At 46.3% G+C, this 18,393-nt stretch overlaps 1 protein-coding gene across 1 annotated transcript in view; it reads right to left on the minus strand.

Moving 5' to 3' along the window:
- The window catches only part of SDC2 (syndecan 2), a 54,834-nt gene extending 38,504 nt beyond the window's left edge, over window positions 1-16,330 (minus strand). The window contains exon 1 of the mRNA XM_065753497.1: window positions 15,939-16,330. Within this exon, the coding sequence (XP_065609569.1) occupies window positions 15,939-15,998 (60 nt within the window). The 5' untranslated portion in view covers window positions 15,999-16,330. The remainder of the gene's footprint in view (window positions 1-15,938) is intronic.
- Between the last annotated feature and the right edge of the window lie 2,063 nt (window positions 16,331-18,393).

Raw genomic sequence — 18,393 nt, forward strand, 5'->3', positions numbered from 1 at the left:
AATTTCCCCATAAGTTAAATGGATGTGAGGTCAGTGTTTACTTTGCCAAAACCACAGTCCCTGTGCCCAGTCCCTGTCCTTCAGGCACCTTTCACACCAGTGCAGAAGGAAATGGCTGAGCTGTCCCAGCACACGATGGGAAGGCACCGAGCAAGGCACTGCATCCCCCACTGCCCTCTTCACCCGCACGCACAGCGTGCTGGAAGCAGCCCTCACAATTTACTGTGTTGCATGAATGCCTGCTAGCTACGGGATGAATTATGCATCCGGGATAGCACCAGTTTCTATTTTCACCGTGCTGAGACGGTCATGTGCAGCTGAAAAACTGAACTCTATTTTCTTCCAAGCAAGAGACTCAAAATAAGTTTGATGCCTGAGGGTGGGAAAGTGGCTCAGGCTATAAAACAAGAACCTTTTCACTCTGTTACTGTAGATCCTAATTTAATGTAACTAGGGTAATGGGTAGCCAATTTTAAGCAGGTGGTTTGGTTTAAATATTAACCCTCACAGTACATAAGGCTTTATTCAAAGGGTAAGTTCAGCTGCATAGTGACAGTTTACAAAACAAGTGTAATGCAGCAGAGAACTCAGTGGTAATTACACTCTTCAGAGCTACTTTTAATCCTTGAAGTTTCAAAGAGCTGTGGACTCCTGTAAGAAAAACAAAACATCTCACATAGGACTGAAAAGAAAATTAATACAATATCTAGTGTTTTTAATGCAGAATTGCCAAGAAGTGACAGCTTTTCAAATGGCAAAAGCATATAACTAGTAACTAAGTCTGGCTCCATGATCCATACAGATTATGCTGATTCATGGAAATCCCTAAAGATCTGGGCAATATAAAACTTGACTTTTGAAGATGTGAAGTCCCTAACTTCCAAGTGCAGCAAACTGCCATATGATGCATCAAGAAAAATCTGCTGAACCATCACTTCTTTTTGAAGGACCCAGCAGCACAGCCCAAGCTGCTGTGAAAGGTCAGTCTGCTAGATGAATCTGATAGGGCATAATCAGATTTTGCAGTGGCTCTTCTCAGGGGAAAGTTTGTTACCTTGTCATCTCTTAGCAGGGAAAAAAAGAAAAAAAAAACAACCTCCATTCTGGCCATCCCTTGCAAATTCCCCCTTGTCTGGGTTTTTCCCCCCACCCATAAATGGAGTTTTGCCCTTCCCATTAAGCAGCAGTAATGCATGAAATGGAAAGATTGCCTCCTTGCTTTGTGCAAAATCCTTCCCACTCCACTCCAGAAGTAACCAACACGCATTTGCATGGCTCATACTGTCCTGGAAAACGGATCCGTGGTACTCCCAGATTCATCATCCACTACATACTGATGCTGAATCAGTCCCAGATTTCTTTATTTTAGTACTGCTTTCCTTCTTTCCACTAGTTCTGAAAATGCATCTGTCAATTCTGGATGCTTAAGCTTCAGAGGTGAGCATATTGACATTTAAAAGCAGATTTTAAAGACTAAAAATGTACCAGAGACTGAGCTCTGTAACACGCATAATATCCATCTGAATTCCAATGAAGAAATCACAGCACTGCTTGAACAGATATTCTGCTTCAGCCCTCCTTGCAAAGCAAATGAATTCACATCTCTAAAAGGATTTGTGCTAGAGAACTACCCCCTTTCTGAGCACTGGAAAGTCAAGATCCCCACATCTCCATCCAGCCACAGTGACAAGCACTGAAAGGAGGAAATTCCAACCTCAGGCACAAAGCAGCAGGTGGGGAGGATATCTCTTGATGCAAAGCTGTGCAGGGAGGGAAGGAGAGATGCCTTCCTAGCTGGAGCTGCCTCCTGGAGACCCTCACTTACCAGGCATTAATGACTGATATTTAGCAGCCAGTATTTATTAGGTGAGCATTAACTAAGTTTTAATAGCTTTTACATAATATTACCTAATTTTCATCATGTAAGTAGGAGCGTTATAATAATATATGCCATGATGCACAACCTTAAACTTTGTTAATTTATACCTTGAAAGCTCTGAATCACAGATTTGCTAAGATAAAACACAGGTACTTTACTAGAAATATCCATGAACTAACAAGGCAGCATCTTGTGCGCCAGTAAGAGCTACACAGTTCTTATGCTGAGCTGAAGTGTTGACACTGCAGCCTTATCTGTGTAATTTTACATCTGTTCAAATTGGTGTTAGTGCCTTTTCCACACTGATAGGCTGCCCCACTTCTCCCCACAAAGGCAGTCAAGTGCTGCCAACCACCTGCAGCAGCAGGGACACTTCCACTCTCTGCAGGGCCACAAACCCTCCTGGATGGATGTCACTCAGCCATGAGCAATCACTGGGTGATTTTCAGCACGAGGTCATGCCATGGCTCTTCTCTCTCGCCACCTCTCAGTCTGACTGTCTCCATTCCCTCTATACCTATAGGGGATCATCATCAGCAGCAATACAACATTACTTCATCTCATCCAAATTTTCAGCAGAGGAGCATTCAACATTTTTTGGCAGTTCAGAATAGATCTCTGTACACTGGAAATACAAATGCACAAATAAATTCTACAAGCAACACTTTCAGTTCAGGAGTCACAAATGCATGGAAGTCAGTACTCAGCTCTCTTTTCCTCCACAGAAAGGGCCAAGAAACCCCACTGAAGTTCTGGGCCATTTCGCCCTGACTTGTACTAATTATACTAAAAATCCAGAGAATTTACAGTGGAGCCATACAGGCCTTTGTCACAGAACTAAAAAGTCTTTTTAAATTTATGGAATGTGAAAAAAAAGTTACAAAAATACTTGATGTGAGATCTGCAGTGTTTCAGAAGCTGCCTGCAATCACAGACACGTTAAGGAGCGTACAGTGGGACAGGTCCATAAGCATTTTCAAACTTAGGCTCCTTACCAAAACATGTATTTACTTGTTTGGCCATGAAGCTGCCAGAAGAGTCACGCTGCTCTTTCTGAAAGCATCATCTATTTCACAACTTTTCCTAAAATAAACTTTTACTTTTGTGAATACCTTGCTGAACAACAAACACAAGCATCTAATACACAAGGAAACAAACTAGGTCTCACAACTGCCTGTTTCTTAATCATGGGGTTCTTATCCCAGCATCAGAAAAAACAAATCCTGCTCTGCTTGGCATGCCAACGTATTATTTTAAATAAATAGGAAGGCTGAATGAAAGTTCCCCTTCATCTCCCAAACCTCAAGAGAAAATGAAGGAGTTATTTCCAGAGCACGTACCCAATGACTGCCCAGCAGAGCCTATTCATTTTGGTCAGGCTTCACAAGTCCCACACCTAGTGAACACGCTGTCTTCTGACTCCTCTTCCACTGCCAGGGTGAGAGGATTAAAAATACATATGGAAAGAGGGAAAAAAATAATCAGAGATTCTTACACAAATGCCTCTGCCTTTCATTTCCATGGTGTTTGTTCCTGCTCCCTTGGAAAGCTGTCTCCTCGAGCAAGAGGACAGCCCACAGGATACTTGTAATCAGGGTACCCATTCCTCCATGCTTTTTAAGAGTAAAAACCATTAGGTACAAAAGCCCTTTGGCACACGTTCATGCCCTCAAACTACTGAGCAGTTTCCCTGCTTCACTGAGCACCTCTTCCAACGTGCTCTGCACAGCACGGCCTTGGTCCATGCTGGGTGCAACTGAGAGGAGATAAAAGGATAAAGCAGGTGCTTCAAAATAACCGAACAGCTGACAGCCAGGAAACCTCGTGCTCCACCTGTGTCTTAACTCTCGTCCTATTTCTCTGCCCTGATGGGAGTATCAGTACTACTCAGCATGTACTTCCAACTCCGGAAATATTTCACATCATCCACCACAAATGAAGTGAGATGCAGACATGCTTTTCCATTTGCTAGCTGCAGAAGGCTCTGTGGCCAGGGAAGGCGAAGTTTCCATCTGAGGGGCTGCACAAGGGAGCTCCTGGTGGGGCTGTCACCTGCAGCCTGCCCACCCAACCTCCTCCATCATCCCCACCTTCCTTGAGCTTTCCAGTTACACTGAGAACAGCCACCTCTTAATGTACCCGGCAAGGCTCACAGTGTTTCTCATCACATCTCTGAGAGTTAAGTTGATATTTTCAGAGCCCTGGCTTTTCCTTCAATGACATTTAGACCTCTTGTCCCTGCTGACTTTACAGACCCAGGCTCCTCAGTTAAAAAACCCTTCTTCAGGTGCTGTTGTGTTGGACCCTCTGCAGAGGCCCGGGAAGAGATCCCCCCCAAACAAACAAACCAACCCACCCTTGAAATTATTTTCCCTGAAGAGGAACCTACTAAGAGAAGGCTTTGTATCAGAGGATTATTCCTAACACTTAAGTCACAGCCTCACTATAAAGCTCAGAACCAATAATTTCTTGTGGTCTTCATTTATCTTACTCTATCACGTAAAGCTTTTCCCCACACACGCTTTCCCTTCACTACTGCCCCCCAAACCTGGAATGTATTTTTAGGTATTTTTAGATTTTCCTGTGGGTAAGACACCCTCAGGCAACAATTTGTTCAAAAATATTCAGCAGGTATTATTAGAAAGGAGATATAAATAGAGCCCAGGGAGGACTCTGAGGGCCCGTTCCTCAAACACGCTTCTCCCCAGCAGCACACCCATGCTATTTCAGGTGGTACCTCCTGCTTTTCACTCCCAAGTTCGGATGAGGTCTGCCAGGTCTTAAGTAGCCCAAGAAAGAGATAGTTATTTAAGGACAAGTGTAAATACTTATTTTAAATAACATCGTGGCACACCAAGCAGAGCAGTGTTGGGAGAAGAGCCCTGTGATCAGGAAGCTCTGCTGTAGATACTTAAGGACAAGTGTAAATAGGGCACATATCCACCTGCACTCCCAGTTCAGGGATAGTGACACTCAGTTTTCCCCTCTGGTAACCATAGAAAGAGTTTGCCCCTCCAATACTTGGTAACTGAACAGGGCTAAGTGTTCCAACAACTTGTGGAAAGAGTAAGAGTGCTGGGGCTTTATCTAAGGGTTTATGATATTTTGTTTCAATATAGCATAGGCAAAGCAGCTGTCACCTTGATTATAGTCCCCTTGTAACCGGACACATCTCCAACTAATCCCAGCTCCAGCATGCTCCCTTCTACTTGCGTGACGCAGTTATGGACTGCTCCAGCAGCCAACTGCTGCTTGTGCACCACTGTGCTCCACAGTGATGCCATGGTCCCAAGAGAGCCCTGGCTCCAGCAGCCTGCTGCACCTGCTGGTCCATTCTATCCATGCAAAAGGAGAGCTGCACAACTTCCAAGAAAGCCCAAAGGCTAGCAACAAGTGCCAAGCTGCACAGTTTGGCTCTGCACCCTCACTTTCCGAAAAGCAGAGGGGGATGAGGGATACCTTGCTCAAATCATCCACGTCTGTTGAAACACTTGCCTCGTGCATGCTGTGCTGTCAGACAGGGCTGAGCAAGCGAAGACAGATTCCCCTACTGAACCCCAGTTTCTCCTTGCTTCACAGCCTGGTTGGGATGCTCCAGCTGCTCTGCATCACTCTGTCACCCCCGTCCCTGCCTGCCCCCCTTCCCATCACAACCCATAGCAATGCCAGCAGAAAGGATCTTGACGGTGGGCAAACAACCAGAGCAGACACAGCTCTTTACGTGCCATGTCTCCAGATCTTGGATCCTGTGCTTGCAACATGAGACTAGAGAGCCGTGCCAGGACTAGCCATTACCTGGCTGGCTTGGGAGAAATGAAGTAGCACAGAAAGGGAAAAATACAATAAAAAAATCAGTCTAATGAGACTGGAAGCTGGAGAGACTGGAGAAAAAGAGCAAAGAACTTAAGACAAATTACAATTAAGTGCACTACAGTTACTGTGTGCTGCACAGTATTGCTCAGAAATGCCATCAGCACAAGTGAGAAAACCAAACTGAACAAAAAGCTGTGTTTTCAGTAGGAAACCAGTAGTCTTAACACGCTGCAGTGATATTGGCATGAGAAAATGAATGAGCGACAAGTTAGACAGAATTTAAAAGCCCTCCGTTGAGGTTGCTTTGTTTGTGTTTTATCTTAGGATAAAAACAGCCTACACCTACACAGCCAGTAACGAGGAGCACCTACCTGAACTCTCCCTTATCACTGCAGTACTGTACGTTGACGAAAAACAGGACTTTTTTTACCCCCCCATTTTCTTTTGAAGATGAAAGCCCATTAAGACAATGTCATTGCATCTGCTTTGATTTACCCTGAGGAAAGTCAAAGCACTTGTGCTATATCCTATAACAAAAGAAATTACATAGCTCAGCGGACAATGTTTTATAATTTAATGATATATTTCCCTGAGAAAGAGAGCAAATATATTTGTAAGTCACTTCCCATTTTTGAAGAATTGACTGAAACAGGAGTTCAGCACAAGCACCAAACCGACCCTTACACACAGAGCCAAGCACTGTGCTTCAGGCTTTCCAATTATTCACAAAAAGACTCGGCAAAAATAAGCTTAACAATTTTTAAATGACAACTGCATGGTGTGGTGGAAGGGACCGCCTCTGCTTAATTGAAGGTCATTTCTGCTAAGCTCTGTGCTATATTTACCACCTGGCTGATAATGGCTGCTTTTTCTCAAGCACTGCTGAAAAATGCGTGTGCGTGTAGGATAGGAAGACGTTATCATTAAAACCTTCTGCAAGAAATTAGCAGAATGAGGAAGGCTCGCACACTTCCTCAGCAAAATTAGGTCAGGACTCCTTTGAACAGCTCCACTTGAAGGCTGTGCCAGATTCCAGATCAAATACTTTTTAGTGCGTTAGAACCAACGGCTTAAGAGATGAACTTCTACACTGATGATAATTATTACTAGCGCTGTGCATTGCTGCCTCCCTCTCCACCTGTGGATAATTATAAATAGCCTACATTTTCCAGTCCCTGACATATGCCATCAGATCTACAGCACTTCCAGAAAACATCCTTTGTAACCAATGGTCACACATTTCAAATATGACAACCACGCAACTCCACATAGATGGAGGAATGATGATTTTCCCTACACTCACTCTTAATTAAACACTCTTTACATCTGCATGCATAGCAGGTGATTAGTGCCACAGTAATGATCGATGCTGGGAAGCGCCGAGCTAGAGCTCCACGCACCCAACTCCACATCATCTCCTGCTCTTAAGAGGCTCAGGGTTATCCCAACTTACAGCATTCTCTAGTAGCCGTGTTGGGAGGGCAACGACCAAGGAATTGCCACGGATATAAAAATTAGGCATAAATGTAATTACACAGCCCTTCCTTGCTCATCTTCACAGCTCAACCCCAAGGACTGGTAGTGAGCAGCTCAAATGTCCACACGTTTCTGTGAAAATGTAATTGTAAAATTTTAATTGCAAACCAACTGTGAGCCCAAAGATTAAAAGTTTCAAGGAATAAAATGAGAAATACATACCCACAGCAGTAACTTTAGGCTCCACAGAAGGTGTAGTTGGCTCTAACGGTGTAACAAACCCAGTGGTAAGAAAACCTTTAGAAGCTCAGCCTTTTCCCTTTTCCCCTCCGCTTTTAAATTTCACAGCTCACTGAGCTCACTACAGCAAGTCTGGCTGTTGGGAGGATTGTTAAGATACGTGGAAATATCCTATTGCTTTCCACTCCACTCCCATTAGGTGTCACTATTAATTGCACAGCTGTCTGTTCAACTCCTAGAAGGGGGTGTTCCAGTTGTGTGAGCTGCACTAAATAGCACAGACAGAGCTAACCTCTCTTGTACCTATAGAAAGTCAGAGAAATCTGAAGAAATATTCTTGCTCATCCTCTCCTTGGACACTTGTCTCTGATCACCAATACATAAATGCCACGAGAGCTCTCCCATGCCTTATAGGTCCAACCACAACACAGCCCCAGTCTCCACCAACAGGGATCCTATCCACTTTTGTTCAGACTGGAAGCATTTACCAGAAGAATTTCCCTCCTCAGTCTTCCTGAGGCTCCTCAAGTGAAATACCTTTACACATTTAAATCGGTTATAAAATCTTCAGACCTTATGTGAAATAGCAAGAAGCATATGGCAAAGAAGTAGCACTGAGTGTCCTACCTATGTATTACAGACGGATGTGACAGAAAATCATGGCAGCACATCTAAATATTCACAAGGCCAGAAGACTTCTCTAACCTACAAACAAGATAGATGGCTCTCAAAAAAGTTTCAGAAAACTTTCAACACTATTAATTTGGACTGGTTCTTGGTGTGTAACAGTTTTTACGCCACCAAGAAGAAGGACAATTACAAGTATCCACCAGAAGAGACCTCCATCAGGATACCAGGTCACTAACTCCCTGTTAAGTGGAAGAGAGACGCTCAGGAAAGCAGCACTAGTGAAACCACAAAATCCCAGACCAGCCAAGGGTAGAATAAGCTTTTCAAGGTTTTAAATCACAGTAAGAACAGGAACAAAAAGGAAAAAGGTCATTTCCCCTTTCTAATGCCCTACAGTAACAAAGCAGAGAAGGAATGACATTTCCAGCACAGCAATACTATTAAGAGCAGCCGACGCTCTTGTGTTAGCTGGAGCTCCAAATTTCTCTCTGCCCAGTGAGGCTCAGCACAGTGTCACAGGCTTCCTCATCCCACAGAAATGCTATTTATGACAGAGCCTGAACCTCAACAAAGGCATGAGGATCCCACCTCTGCAGTACCAAACACAGCCCTACTCTTTGACTACACATGGCTGCTTGGGCTGAACACGGGGGAAAAAGCATTTCCGATATGCAGCAGGAGTGGAGACATCATCAGTCATCCACAACTTTCACATCCTGTCTCTCCAAGTAACGACTGCACCTGGGCACCCTAAGAAAGTATTTCTATTTAACAGGTGCCTGTAGGACCTACCTTCCTCACTCACCCTCAACCCCTGTGCATTCCGGTCATTAAGCTGCAGTGGGTTTTCCAAATGTTATTCAGCTGTTAGATTATATCAGTATGTCATTTTAATATATCCTTGTCTCATCACTTCCCCCCCTGCACTCCCAGGGATGCTCTGTGCCACACTGTAGGGTTGACCGCAGCTGCTCCCAAGAAAACATCTCCTGCTTTGCCACAGGATTTCCTCAGCCACCTCCCACCCACTGCCAAACTCTCTGGAAACCTCAGCCACAGTTCCATGCAGCAGACAGACGTGTTCAGCAGTGAGTCGATGCCACAACAGTCCTGCTGCCATCTCCCAGCAAGGACACCCATGTATTCACTCTTGATATTACTCTCAGTTTTTCTATGAAGAACGTTTCCCTCTCCCTCCCCTCCCCCCCAGTCTCATTCATGCTTCATACTCCTGTTGCACTCCTATGCAACATATTCCTGCACCCTCACCAGGGCTTTGAGGGGAGGGGAAAAGCTTTGCTGCAGAATAAACTCAAAAGAATCTGTTAGTGCTATGGAGGATCAAGTCATACTTAGAGAAGGATATCTGTAACTTAATACAAAATCAAGAAACAAGAGGAAAAAAATATATACGTAATACATAAAGACTATCTTGTGTTTAAGCCTTTTTTATTCCCCTGATAAATAAGGCTAGAGAAGCTGCTCTTCCCACCCTGATACCAAGACAAAAGAATTTTAAAAATTTTGAGGGCAATTTTGTTCTGTTTATTTAACACTTCACGTATTCTGCAGGGCATTTTCTTCCTGACACTTGCAAAACATATTGCCTTTCAAACAGAAGACATACACACACAAAAGCATATACCATGATGATATACACAAAGCAGAGACCCACGCAGGATAAAGATCTACACACAAAGTTTCAAAGAGATTTATGAGTTCCACATGCTGCAAATGCTTAAGTCACTAATAATCCTGAAGTATTAGTCTCCTAATGCTGTATGCTGCCCCAGCACTTCTTGAGAACTTCTCACCTTCTCACAATGAGACTTACACAAGCCAGTTGTTAACACAGCCAATTTCCCATGCTCTGTTCACAGACACACCTTCTCCCTGCCACACAAAGCCTCACATTAACATGCTTGCACTGCCACCAGTGGCCTATGCAAGTACCCATCACCTGTGGGCTCCCTGCTGGAAGGGGACATAGCCCCACAGCCAGGGGAAGAATGGGACATTCTGCAATGCAGAAAACTCAGAATCCCATTCCTCAGCAACATTAACTTATGCAAATCCTTGCTGCAGGAATTATACACTATTATTATTTATAGGGCTGTGCCATACCTACTTTGATTTATGCCACGTCACAAATTTAAATTCATTGGAAGTTTGATTTTTTGCACGTTGCACTGATGGTGCATTTCTATTACTTTGAACTAGCTTCACCCTTCCAGTTTGCTTTCCTTGCACATTTTCATTTTAAGTGATAAGAACACCATCAATGTCACACCTCTGTGACCGTATATGTGAATGCGGAACTGCACAATACTTAAAAGTGATCTGAAAGGAAAGGCTTTGTGGAGGCTTTCACCCAGTAATCAGTTTAAGTGACACACTGATTCTGGGATCTCCACATCCAGAGCAAGGATAATTAACCCAGCAAATGAAGATACATCAAACCACTATCACCCCCCTCCCGCAGACACTGATACAAGAAGCTTTCAGAACTCAGCTCTTAAAGCTGACAGACACCAAGAGCACGATGTTTAGCTGGGCACAGCAGCATCCTCCAGATATTTTTTCCAGCCAGCCAACCCAGGATCACCAAAACCCCCACAGGGACACAAGTGAGATTAACACAGCTCAGCCTACAGAAAGAGGAAAGCTTACTTTTACTGAGTTATTGCAGGACATGTACAGACGTACCGAAGAAGACATGAGGTAAGAGGCAGAAGGCCTAGTCAGGTTATTAGTTCACTAGCAGCAAGCGCATAATGATTTTCCTCTCAAAACATCCTTAGTCCAGAGGCCACTCCAGCCATGCACTCAGCTGCTTCTCAAGGAGCGCCGCACCTCCCACACCACACTGCTTCCCACAGCTCTGCGAGCCCATTTACATTCACACTTCTGAAATACCGTTCAGAAAATAAGGATGGGCCACTTCACACTGCTTTGAAAGGTGACAAGCAACCTCCATCAACGTGGAAGCACCTCTAGAGAAAAATTATGCTGTATTATGCTTAATCAAGCAGGAGCAACACGTCTGACAACATAACATTTAAATACAGACAATAGCATTCTGGTTGTTAATCACAGTGGTACTTCTGAACATTTTGATTCAGTTCTTGCACATACCAAAGGCTGTTCGACCTTCACTAAGTCCCTTCATCTTTCATTTAATGAGAGTATAAAGTATTTATCTTCACAATCACTACTCAAATGCAGATAAACATGTTTTTATTTGGACCTTCCCAACAACCACTTTCAGAGCAAAACAATTCAGCTTAGACGGGAGAATTCTGAGGAAGTTGTTCGGATGTAAACTAAAAACAGTGATTTTAGATGTAACATCCAGCTCAGACTTGAGCTGAGCATGGCTTCTGCGACACTAACACAGCCTATCCACAGAGTAAGCCAAGTCCTGCAGATTCCCCAACACCCTATTAATCATTATTTCACTTTAAATGAGCACACTACTTGAGACATCGTCAAAAATAATTTGTTCAGCGTAAGAGTACTTGTTGCAAATGGCTCTTACACGCTATTTTTTCTCCTTCTGCAGTCAGTTTTTCAGTACATTGCAGAGCTACATGTATTTTGTATTTCTACCCAAATATCTAGTGCGCTTTTGAAAGCATCCCTCAGGGCTGAGCTAATCAAGAAAACAACATACATACTGAGAACTGTCATTATTGCGGGGTCAAACACTAATGCAGTTCTTACTCGAGAGATCACAAATTATATTTCAAATGTGAGCAAAAGAAATCTTGTTCCCAAATCACTGAGTAGTGCCACGTAACCTATGAATAAATTACTAGTCCTGAAGAGATTACAGATAGCAGTTTACTGTCATCTCGTAAGCATGAACTGCAGATAACCAAACCTTTTGCAGACTGGCTTGAAGTAAATTTTCTCATGCTTGCTGCAGTGCTGGAAGTACAGCATCTTGAATGTGGACCAAATTGCTTGCTCATTACTTGTGCATCCTCTCTCAAATGCAGCAACACAGAGGGCATATTTATGCCCTGCATTCAAGCAGGGTCTTACATGAGGCCTAGAATAAGCTTTCCATTCTCAAACACAATATTTCTGTTAAAATCCTGGTCAGTCAAATCTCTTCAGATGACAAAGGAGTACTTTTCTGTAAGTAGACAAGAGTCCTTTGTTCAGCCTCTCAGCTTTACTAAAGCCTGTAATTCTTTGCCATGAGGAAAATGTTTAAACTGGTCAATGGCAAAAGTCAATTTGGTGAGATAATGCAATTAATAAATGCCATCCATATGCCTCGGCTTGACATTTTATCAAGACAACCGGCCATGAAGAGCAGTGCAAACAGAGGGCTCTGCAGGCGGCCGGCTGCTCCTCAGGGAGCTCGTCTGCTGTGTGATGGATGAGCTGTTTGCCAAGCCTGGGGCTCCTGGCCCAAACGCAGCCACATCCCCTGTGAGGACAGCAGGCAGCTCTCCTCTATCCTCTCTGGAGGCATTAGATCATGACAGCATGTTTGAGGTGGGGCTTTGCACAACTTGGACCTCTGCTGGTCAACCAGCCAGGCCTTCATCCGGTCATCCTGAGATTGCACTTCAGATTATGATCACGCACACTCAGATCCATCAAAACTTCATACAAACCCCAGCTTCATGGCTTGTTATCTCTAGCCCACCATCTTTATCCCATTAGCTGCAGCAATTGCCACAAACCTACCACAGAGGTATCACCTGCCTAGGAACCACAACCCCAGCACCCAACTTCAAACTGGGAACTATTTGTCCTGACTTGTCCTTGAAGACGCTCCTCTTCTTCACTGATACGGATCTAGAAAAAAATGCAGAGAAAACATCTCTGCACTTTAGGCCTGAATATTAAATCAGTTCCAATGCAGACCTCAGGGCTAAGATATTAAAAAGAGAAACTGCCTCAGTGTTTGATCTCAGGTCAAGAATCATCCTTTCTTTAGTTTTTAAAAGATAAGCTAACCTGGGAGGGAAACCTATTCCCAGAAAGGGACTCCTGAGCACATCCAGATAAAGGGAGGATTCCAGCAGCAAGTTGACTGCACCACTGGAATGGCAAAACCTGATGCCAGAAGCAGAAGCCAAAACCCTCCCAAATTTCCAGCACGTGGGGGCTGCTGCCAGGCCCCCTGATGCTGAGCCAGGGTGAGGGGAGCACCAGTCAGAGGCACTGGCTGGCTCCAGGTGCTGCCAGACATGGGAAGCAAGGAAGACCTTCCTCATTTCTGCAGAGAAGCAGCAGCCCACGTGAGCCGAGGAAGGGTGGAAATAAATCAAGACTAAAGAAAAGTTTCCTATCTTTGGAATTTACTTGGCAATGTAGACTTAAATGCACTTTGGAGAGACACTCACAGCATGTAAATCTGAAACGCCACCCATCTCTTCAGCAGTTTTCCCTCCTCCTGTAATTACCATCTCCAAAACCTCGCTAACTGTTTCAAAACCAAAACAAATATTCCCCCACTCCAATGTGGTATCGATTTTCCAGATTCCAAAAGCAAAGTAACGATTAGAAACAAATGCAGAAAAATTATAGCACCGTGCTTCCAGAGTATTAAATAGTTTTGAAAAAATACACAAAATATTACCCAAGTAATCCTTCAATAACAGCGTATACGTCAACAAGCCAGTGCTCAGACACTTAAAGAAAGGACAGACCACACAGTTGAAGCTGATGCTGCAGTGCTATGTTTTACCAAACCCCACACATGCAGTGCTGGGGAGCTGTTGTGAAGCAAAGTCCCCTGACTCAAGAAATACAACTACAGAAGAGGAGGACCACAACTGTTCTCCCATTGGTGAAAGCAGGATTTCAGTGCAGTGCACACAGAAACCTGCTTGCCAGCAAGGCTTCCCCACACCCTCCTTGTGGAGAGCATCAGAGCATCACACAAGCTCTGGAAAACCACTAGTCCCACTGATGGGGAGCAGGAAGAAACAGAGAGGTTTATCAGTTTCTGCAGAATGGGAACTGACAAGGACAGCAAGATAGCTGGCACTGCTCTCTGTTGCTATTAAAATCAGCAAGCGCTGACTCCTGCTATCATCAAGACTGAACCCAGCCTCATAAAAGACAGACTGGGCTCACACTTAAAGAGATGGCCTTTTCTTCCCAGCAGTTTTATATCACCCTCTTTCCCTCTCCTAAAAGCCGAAAAAAACCCAACACTTTTTTCACAATCTACCAAACCCTGGGCAAGTCCCAAAGCACCTCCACATCTGCTGATGTTACCAGACGCCACTCACACCCAGCATCTCCCCACACACAGCCAGTGCCATTTGCCAGCTCCAGGGTGGGCACTCGACACCTCCTGATGCCATCCCCCAGTGTCCACTCACCCTGCTGAGCTGACACCACATGCCAGGGCACATCTGCAGCACAAGAGCCAACACAAGGGCACAGAGGCACGCTGCCCTCACACTCCATTTCCAGTATGTTTTTAACGTGACTGACACCAACTGGGTCCACCCCGGTAAATAGCAGGGTTTGGCAGTTACATGAAGCAAGCACAGAATATGCTTCTTCAAGGATCAAACGAAGGAAAAGAAATTCATAGCTAAAACCATTTGACAGTACTCCAGGAGCCTGCAGGGTTGTTGTAAACATCCATATAAAATCCCACTTAGGAGCAGGACAGCATTCTGAAGCAGACAACAGATTCAGCATCCGTCTTTTCCCAGAGGCCAAGCTACAAAACTCCTCCTTAAGGGACCACGTAGCTGCCGCCAGAAAGTAAAAAAAGGAGGGGGGAGGAAAAAAAGAAAGAAAGGAGGAGGAAAAGAATATCCACCCCCCTTCATCTCCCCCATCTGCCCACAACTTTCTGGCAGCAGCGAGGGTGCTGCTCAGGGCCGGCAGCACGGCTCCCCATGCACCCGCAGCAGGAGCCCGCTCATCCCAGGGCGAAACCATCTGACTTAATACTTAACTAATGACAGCGGCAGTTTCACAGTTACTATGCCATTAGAGAACTTCACAACAGGAGCGTTCCTATGAAACCAAAATAATACCGGACCTCATTAGCAAGGGGGAACGCGCTTAGCGGGCACGGGAGCCGCTGCTCGACACAGCTCATTTTTAATTAGCCCTTAAGAAAGCCGTTTCGCAATTGTATCCGTCGAAATCACTAATGATGAGGCGGATCGCGCGAAGGCTGCGACGGGGCTTATTTATACAATAGCCAGACAACTTCAAAAGCGAACCCGAGCCGGTGACATTATTTAGTTCAGTGGAGCAGCTCATTTTAATTGGATTAAACTGTCACGGTATTTTAATTTCATACTGAAACCACCATTTATTATTTCCTAATATTTGCCCAAACGTTACAACCGTGTTCTTCCCCCACCCCACCGTCCCGAAGCGCCGCCGGCGATGCCCGAACCGTCTCCCGTCGGCACCGCGGGGCGGGAGCGCTGCGCGCAGGAGCGGCTTTTCGGGAGGTACAAATCCCGGCAACGGAGATAATTGCATTAAGCGGAGGTCCCCGCTCAGCGGAGACACTTGTGGCCGGGAAAAGCGTAAACAGCGGCATTATCCCCGGCAGCCCGCAGCCAGCCCGGGCGGGAAGGGCAGCCGGGACGGGACGGCACCCCGCCGGGAAGCGGGGGTCTCGGGGGGCGTCCCGAGCCGCCTGGACACGGCCGATAACTTAAGTAATAATAACACATGAGTAATTTTTGTTATTTTTTGTGCCCTCCGTAGCAGCCTGTGGAAGAGCCAGGGGGACTCGAACCCGCACCTCCCGGGGCCGGGCAGGACCGGGGCGCCGCGGTGAACCGGAGCGCTTACGGGGGCGCTTCCTCGGCGGCAGCGCTTGCGGACGGAGCCGAGGCGGCCGCCCCCTACGTCCCGTCCCGTCCCCCCGCTCGTTCTCTCACTCACTCACCGGCTGCCCGGAGGCGCAGGCCACGAAGCTGAGGGTGATCGCGAGCCACACGCACCGCATTCTTCCCGCGGAGCCGGGGCCGGGCACAAAGGAGAAAGCGGGGCCGCGGCGCTCGGCAGCGCCCGGGGGCGCGGGGCAGGGCCGCGGGCGCCCTCCGGCCCGTTCCGCTCCGCCGCTGTCCGCGCTCCGCTCCGCGCTGCCCGGCGGCACAACGCTGCGCGGCGCTGGGGCTGCCCTGGCTGCTGCTGCTCCGCCGCCCGCTTCTGTCTCTCTCTCTCTCTCTCTTTTTCCCTTCCTCCCCTCCCGCCCTCCGCCCCGAGTGCGCGGCAGCGGCGGCGCGGCTCCCAGTTAAACCCCGCAGAAATTCCTGCAGGATTACAACACAGATTGGCAGCTCCCCCAGCCAGTGGAAGGAGGCGGCGCGTCTCCGCCGCCGGCTCTCGCCCCTCGCAAATTCAAGCAACTTTCCACCTCCTCCTCCCCCCCCTCCAAAAAAAAAAACCCTCCGCCCCTTCTCTATCCTCCGCTCTGCCGTCCTCCCCCCCAGTGGAAAACATGAGCAGCGAGCAGGGGCTGGCCCAGGGACCTGGAAAGCCTCCCTCTGCTGTTGTTTTTTTTGTTTGTTTGTTTTGTTTTTTATTTTTTTCTTACTTTTTTATTTCTTCTTATTTATTTTTCAAGGGAAGTCTTCCCGTTGCCGCGTGTTCTCCGCCGTCGGATCGCGCCGTTCTGCCTCTTGCATCCTCCTCAGCTACCTGGAAGGCAGCATGAGGTGTTGGGAAACGGAAAGGATGGGGATAAAAATCACAGGGAGCCCATATTGGGGTCCCTGTTTTGCTTTCTGTCCCTTCTTTGTTTCCAGACTTTTCTCTCGAAACCGGCAACTTTTAGTTAGACGGTGTGGCTGTGATTTGCACCTCATTACATAGAGCCGGAAAGCATGACTTCAAAACAAACACTGCAGGAATTGACAGCACCAAGAATGCACGCTCCAGAAGCGAAACCAAGAGGTCTTGCTGTGACTGGCCCACGGTGTTTCTCACGTGCGGAGAATGGTAGTACTGCAGAGCTTAGGAGCATCGACCTGACTCACACACCCATGCCAGAACGTTTCCACTGCCAAGCGCGTCCATATGTTACATCAGTCATTGGACACGGGAAGGTGAAATATATCACTCTTGATTATGAACTGCCTCCAGCGATTCAATTTAGAGCTTCAGGCTGTGTTTGTAGCCTGAGTGAGGTGGTCACCATGACTGGTAAAGATCGGTCTTCTTTTAGAAAAGCCCATCCCACACAGAGGTCCCCCAGGAAGCAATAAGCATGGGGATCCCAGCGCAGATGCTTCCCCATGCCCGTCACCTTGCCTACATTGGCCTTTGAGTGGGGCTGAGATCCCAGCTGCCTCCTGGCCCTGCTGTGGTTGCTTTCCTATCAAAACAGAATAACAAAACCTAATGTGGTTGAATAAGCACATGCAGTCTGTCGCCTTCCAAGACTCTCCCAGTCAAAGGCACCCCACACATGCCTGTGTGATACGGCTGAGTGCTGGGGAGCGGTAGGACTCGTGTCCCCATGGGGCAGCTGGCCATGCCCTGAGCATTCCCGCTGCCAGGAACGTGATACTTCTCAGCAGCACTGGCCGTGCTATTTCCAGACCCACCTCCCAGACATACCGTGTCATTGATTTTTAGGCTGCATTTACCACTGAAATCTCAGCAGATTTTCAATGGTTCACTCCTGGCAGGCATCATGCACAAACAGGTTGTTTAATAGATTCCTTCTCCTTGAAAGGCTGTTGCAAATATTTAGGGCCAGTTCTGTGTATTCTCTTCTTTGACAGGTGGTTGGATTGCAACCTAACAAACTGAGCAACCGTTACAGCGTGGCTTGATGAGAGTGGCTGAAGCATAGGAAAGAAAAGGGAGGAAAACTCTGCTTGGTCCAAACCTGCAGGACCTCATGGGGTCTTACAGGCACCCCTATCTGCAGGGATGGAAGACATCGAGAAGCTGCAGCTTGCCCAGAGTTAAAGCAGGAACCAGAAATAGCATTCCCCAGGATGGCAGGTTCCTTAATAGCATGAAACCAGAGCATTTGAAACAAGTAACATAAAAGGCAGCATCCTACGGCTTGTCAAACACCAAGGGGTAGGTGATTTACTACAGAAGAGATTTTTTAGCTTTCAGACCTTGCAGGCACATGTCTTTAATAAATAAGCCTAGCTCATCTCTTTTTTTTTTTTTCTTTTATTTCTTTTTTTTTTCTTGTTACAATCCATGATTATCAGGGATTTATGTACTCAGTAGAATATATCAAAGACAAAATGTAATCCACCTCCAGTTAAGGGAAGGAGTTCCTCAGGCAAAGACAACAGTGCCTAATGGGCTCTGTATGGACCACAGGGGTCCACACAGATGTTGTCAATGGAAGATATGGAGCTGAGACCTACAAG

Source organism: Cyrtonyx montezumae, unplaced genomic scaffold (assembly GCF_038088225.1).
Source record: "Cyrtonyx montezumae isolate F1298 unplaced genomic scaffold, pur_monq_1.0 scaffold_8, whole genome shotgun sequence".
In the NCBI taxonomy this organism is placed as follows: Eukaryota; Metazoa; Chordata; class Aves; order Galliformes; family Odontophoridae; genus Cyrtonyx; species Cyrtonyx montezumae.